The sequence below is a fragment of the Ceratotherium simum genome, chromosome 3, assembly GCF_057802395.1.
Source record: "Ceratotherium simum simum isolate JZ-2026a chromosome 3, ASM5780239v1, whole genome shotgun sequence".
Classification (NCBI taxonomy): Eukaryota; Metazoa; Chordata; class Mammalia; order Perissodactyla; family Rhinocerotidae; genus Ceratotherium; species Ceratotherium simum.
This window is the reverse complement of record NC_141902.1, coordinates 29,925,217-29,928,348: the sequence shown is the minus strand read 5'-3', so window position 1 is coordinate 29,928,348 and position 3,132 is coordinate 29,925,217. Positions and strand designations below refer to the sequence as shown.

Sequence of the window (3,132 nt, the reverse complement as noted above, 5' to 3'; positions counted from 1 at the left end):
AAATATTTAAGAGTGACAAAGAATTGTTAAATGCTAATTACAATTTACTAGAAAGAAGAAATATAAATGAGAGGTGCAAAGCTGTCTCCTCAAATAGATCGACAAGAAAAATCTGGAATATGAGCAGAAATTCAAACACAAAGTTGATTTGAAAGTGAAAGGGCTCTGACCTGGCATGTTTTCTAGAGCCTGTGATCTCTTGTGATTTCTGGCTGTGTTCCCTCAGGCAAACTACAATCAACCCTCACCTCCCAGGTTTTAGGATGTGCAACTGAGGTGTTTAGAGCAAATGGCGCTGGTAATCCATCCTAGCTTTAAATTCTAAAATTCTAACATAAGATTAACAATTTCCCAGACTGCCAGGTAAAGAAGATGATAAGAAGGCAAAATATGTAGAAATTGGGGAAATAAGAAGCAAACAGAGTTGTAACAAAGAGAATTAAAATGAAAATAGTTAGGCAATAAGTAGATGAAGGATAATATGAATGCATAGTTTGTTTATCAATAGAATAATCTGTCCAACATAGGAAAAGATAAAATATTATGATTTGCTCAATGACATAGTCCTCTCCTAGAAGATGTAGGTTGTAAAGGACATTTAATTCGGCTTTAAACACTTCGATGTACAGGGTGTCAAAGAACGTGGCTTCTAATTTATTTATTTGTTTAATTTCTAAAACAAAGTAAATTTTATTGAATGAAATAGATACCATACTTTAATAGAAAGTAGATTTCTAGGCATATAACATGGCCTGAGTCCTGATTGTTTCTCTGAAATTGCATAATGTCTTTTCTGTAACCAACATGAGGGAGAATCTACAGTTCCATATCTTCACAGCCATCCATTTACAAAATCTTCCTGTAATGCATAAGATGACTACACAATCTCTTCATTGTCACTTTCATCTCTTGGTTCCTGAATGTGTAGATGACTGGATTCAGAAATGGAGTGATAAATGCATCAAAAATAGCAAGATATTTATCCAGGTGTGATGTGGGAGAAGGCCATGTGTAGAAAAACATCAGTGGCCCAAAGAACAAAACCACCACAATGATGTGCTCTGACAAAGTGGAGAGGGCCTTGGATGAACCACCAGAAGAATGTTTCCAAACAGTGAACAAAATGAAGATGTAGGAAATGACCAGCAAAACAAAGGAGCCCACAGAAATGAGCCCACTATTGACAGTGACCACGAACTCCAGTTCTTGGGTGTTTGTGCAGGAAAGTCTGAGGAGCCGGGGAAGGTCACAGTAAAAACTGTCCAATACGTTAGGGCCACAAAAAGGCAAATCTACCACAAAAGCTAATTGAACCAATGAATGGATCAAGCCAATGATCCAGGAAGTGACACAAATGTATAGACACATTCTTGGGCTCATGATGGTCAGGTAGTGGAGAGGTTTACATATGGCCACATATCTGTCGAAGGCCATGCCTATGAGCAGCACCATCTCAGTGCCCCCAACAGCATGACTACAGAAGATCTGGGTAATACAGCCACAAAAAGAGATGGCTTTGTGCTTCTCGAAAATATCACAAATAATTTTAGGGTCTATGATGGAGCAAAATAACATATCAATGACTGAGAGGTTGGCCAGGAGGAAATACATGGGAGAGTGTAGATGAGCATCTAGGGTTACAGTGAACACAATGACAAGGTTTCCCATCATGCTTGCAAAGTAGAACAAGAAGGAGAAGACAAAAAGGAGAAGTTGCATCCCCCACGCATTGGTGAGTCCTAGGAATACAAACTGTGACACTATGGAGTGATTCCTTCCATCCATTGCCTCAGACACCAGAATCAGTTTTCATGTTACCTAAAGGGCAAAGAAAATGGATAAGAATTGCCTAAACAAGTATTAGTGTTCAAGAAAGAAATATAATTGCTTACATGAAAGCAATTATTATATTAACATCTCGCACAGCCAAATAATCTTTATCATATGCATATTTGACTTCTACTTAGAGGAGTCAGCTGGTTGCCATATGGCACAATCGTTTTCAAAACTACTACTACTAAATTAATTCTGCCTCCGGACCTATTTCCTTTCTGCTTTCTTTTACTATTACCTGGATATTTCCTATTTCCTCTCATCCAGTGTGTTCAGCTTCAATAACTTTTAAGGTTGTCTTCAAACAGTTTTGACTGTGATTTCTTATGAAAGGATATGATTTCGACCATTCATTTGAGCCACCTAACAAATTCCTCATGCACATCTTACAGCTTTCAAAGTCACTGTTCTGCTATTGCTCAATTAGACTTTAAATGTTTTCTTCCTTTCAATTTTCAAAATTTCTCTCATTCTATTCTCCAATTCAGAAAATCCAACTGTCAACATTCCAGCTCAAATGCTCCCTCTTTTGTGAAATCTTCCAATTCTCCATATTCCCTCTGCAATGTTACCATTTATTTCACTCTGCCTCTCATGATTATACAAATTTCCATCTCTTCAATTAAAATATAGCTTCTTCGGTTCAAGAACCATGTCCAGCTCATATGAGTAGCTCCCCCTCCATTACAATTACCAATAGTGAGTAACACAACTGGTTATTTAATGATCAGTTCACACCCGGTGAATGAAGAGATTAATGAGACTGAAGAATGACCCTGGAGTCAAGAGAGTATATCATAATTCAGTAAGGTTCATATTAATAGTATGTTTTATGTTGCCAATCAGGAGTTATCAGAGGATCCCAAGCCTCATTTCTGCAGTTTTTTAGCTACACAAAGTAAGATTTACAGAAGAAAATTCTGTTATCAAAATAAATATGGAGTATCAATTTTTAATTTAAAATAGTCAATAAAGGGCCTTTGATATGTTTCAAAATGGAAAAAAATCGTATGATTTTATAAATGATGCTAACTTTCCCCCCAAAAATCTCAGTTTCTAACATAAAATATGTGATGAGCTGAGACAAATAACGTGTTATATATATATGCTCATACATACATATATACACACATTCATTGGATCCCCAAAGATAAGAACTCTGCCACATAAAAGCAGTCTGTTTTCTTTTTAAAAATACCTTGAAATGGTTAAAAGAGTGACAGAAATAAAATACTGGGTGAACAGAGCCAGACAGAGCCTGTGTCTGTAATTGAGACATTGTGATGATTGAGTTATAAA

At 36.5% G+C, this 3,132-nt stretch overlaps 1 protein-coding gene across 1 annotated transcript; it reads right to left on the bottom strand.

Moving 5' to 3' along the window:
• Positions 1–829: 829 nt before the first annotated feature.
• Positions 830–1,785, bottom strand: LOC101394113 (olfactory receptor 4F15). Its single transcript, XM_004421345.3, has one exon. It carries the CDS (start codon positions 1,783–1,785, stop codon positions 847–849), a length of 939 nt encoding a protein of 312 aa, XP_004421402.1. The 3' UTR covers positions 830–846.
• Positions 1,786–3,132: the final 1,347 nt, after the last annotated feature.

What these genes read in the sequence shown, in the direction of transcription:
- LOC101394113 (XM_004421345.3), bottom strand. Translation starts at nt 1,785, where the DNA reads ATGGATGGAAGGAATCACTCCATAGTGTCACAGTTTGTATTCCTAGGA.